This window comes from Momordica charantia (assembly GCF_013281855.1).
Source record: "Momordica charantia cultivar OHB3-1 chromosome 3 unlocalized genomic scaffold, Mcharantia_2.0 BLBB01000003.1, whole genome shotgun sequence".
Lineage (NCBI taxonomy): Eukaryota > Viridiplantae > Streptophyta > Magnoliopsida > Cucurbitales > Cucurbitaceae > Momordica > Momordica charantia.
This window is the reverse complement of record NW_028275161.1, coordinates 8636177-8637675: the sequence shown is the minus strand read 5'-3', so window position 1 is coordinate 8637675 and position 1499 is coordinate 8636177. Positions and strand designations below refer to the sequence as shown.

The 1499-nt window shown below is 38.4% G+C and overlaps 1 protein-coding gene across 1 annotated transcript; it reads right to left on the bottom strand.

Annotated features, from left to right (window-relative positions):
- Nucleotides 1–432: 432 nt before the first annotated feature.
- LOC148212301 (uncharacterized) lies at nt 433–1059 on the bottom strand. The gene has a single exon (XM_088122174.1). It carries the CDS (start codon nt 1057–1059, stop codon nt 433–435), a length of 627 nt encoding a protein of 208 aa, XP_087978300.1.
- Nucleotides 1060–1499: the final 440 nt, after the last annotated feature.

Genomic DNA, 1499 nt, shown 5'->3' with positions numbered 1-1499 from the left:
TTACTCCCGCGTCTAGCCATTTTAGAATTTCTTTCTTCACGACTTCTTGCATTTTAGGATTCAATCTTCTTTGATGTTCAATAGAGTTGATGACACCTTCTTCCAAATTTATCTTATGCATGCAAAATGATGGACTAATTCCCTTGATATCTGTTATCGTCCATCCAATGGCTTTCTTGTAGTTTGACAATACCTGTAACAACAAAATTTCATGTTCGTTAGTTAATGTTGCAAAGATGATTACAGGTAAAGTTTCATTTTCTCCTAAGTATGCATATTTTAAATGAGTAGGCAAGGGTTTTTGTTCTAGTCGAGGCGGCTCAATGATTGATGGCTGCATCGCCTTAAATTCATCCTTGCTCAAATCTCCAAACTCAAACTTTTCCATCGGTGACGAGAAAGTGTTTGCCTCTCTTTCTTTTTACGCTGCTTCTAATTCTTGCCTAAACCTTCCGTTATCAAATCACAAAATTTTTCCATAGACACAGGGTTAGTTATCTGAATATTCGAGCATTCTTCTACTTCATCTGGAAGCCGCATAACATCCAGTACGTTGAATGTCACTTGCTCGTCGTTCACCTTCATTGTGATCTCTCCCTTCCTTATGTTGAAAATTGTATCTCCTGTTGCGAGAAACGACCTTCCAAGTATGATAGGGACGTCCAAGTCTGCTTCACAATCTAAAATAATGAATTCTGTAGGGAATATAAACTTATCAACCTTGACTAGTACATCCTCTATTTTTCCCTCGGGTTTTCTAATAGACCTATTTGCAAATTGGAGGGTTACAGTTGTGGAGCGAGCTTTTCCTATATTAAGTTCTTTAAAAACTGACAAAGGCATTAAATTTATACTCGTGCCAAGATCGCCCAATGCCCTACCAAGATTTTTGCCTCCTATTGAGCATGGGATAGTAAAACTTCCAGGATCTTTACATTTAACAGGTAAGGGATTCCCTAAAGCATCGCTACTACACTTAGTTAATGCAACTGTTTCATGTTCCCCTAACTTTTTTCTCGTAGAAATCATATCCCTTAAAAATTTGGCATAATTAGGCATTTGCCAAGGGCATCAACTAGAGGGATGTTTATATGAAGTTGTTTCAAGATATCGAAAAATTTACGGAAGTGGGTGTCTTGATTTTTCTTTACCAAACGTTGAAGAAAAGAAGGAGGAGGTCTAAAGTTACTTACCTGCGGGACAATTGGCTCACTTACCTCACCTTCTACTGGTTGGTTAGGTTCTGTTGCAGTCTCTTTTTCTTTTGAAGAACTGGATGCTTGTTCACCTGGCAGTTTTGGTCCTTCATAAGCTGATATGAACCAAGGAGCTATCGTTGTTATGCCTCATGGACCGATTACAAGATCGAGAGCTAGGAAACTTCAACAAGCTTTGCTACTTCATGTCCAAGCGTTCTTGAACTCGACAAGAGAAATAAAGGGAGATGTGCAAGAAGTTCGAACTATGCACTTCAATTTGGTGCAAGTTATGCATTTTTA

Coding starts and splice junctions, on each gene's coding strand:
- LOC148212301 (XM_088122174.1), bottom strand. CDS start 1,059: ATGCCTAATTATGCCAAATTTTTAAGGGATATGATTTCTACGAGAAAA.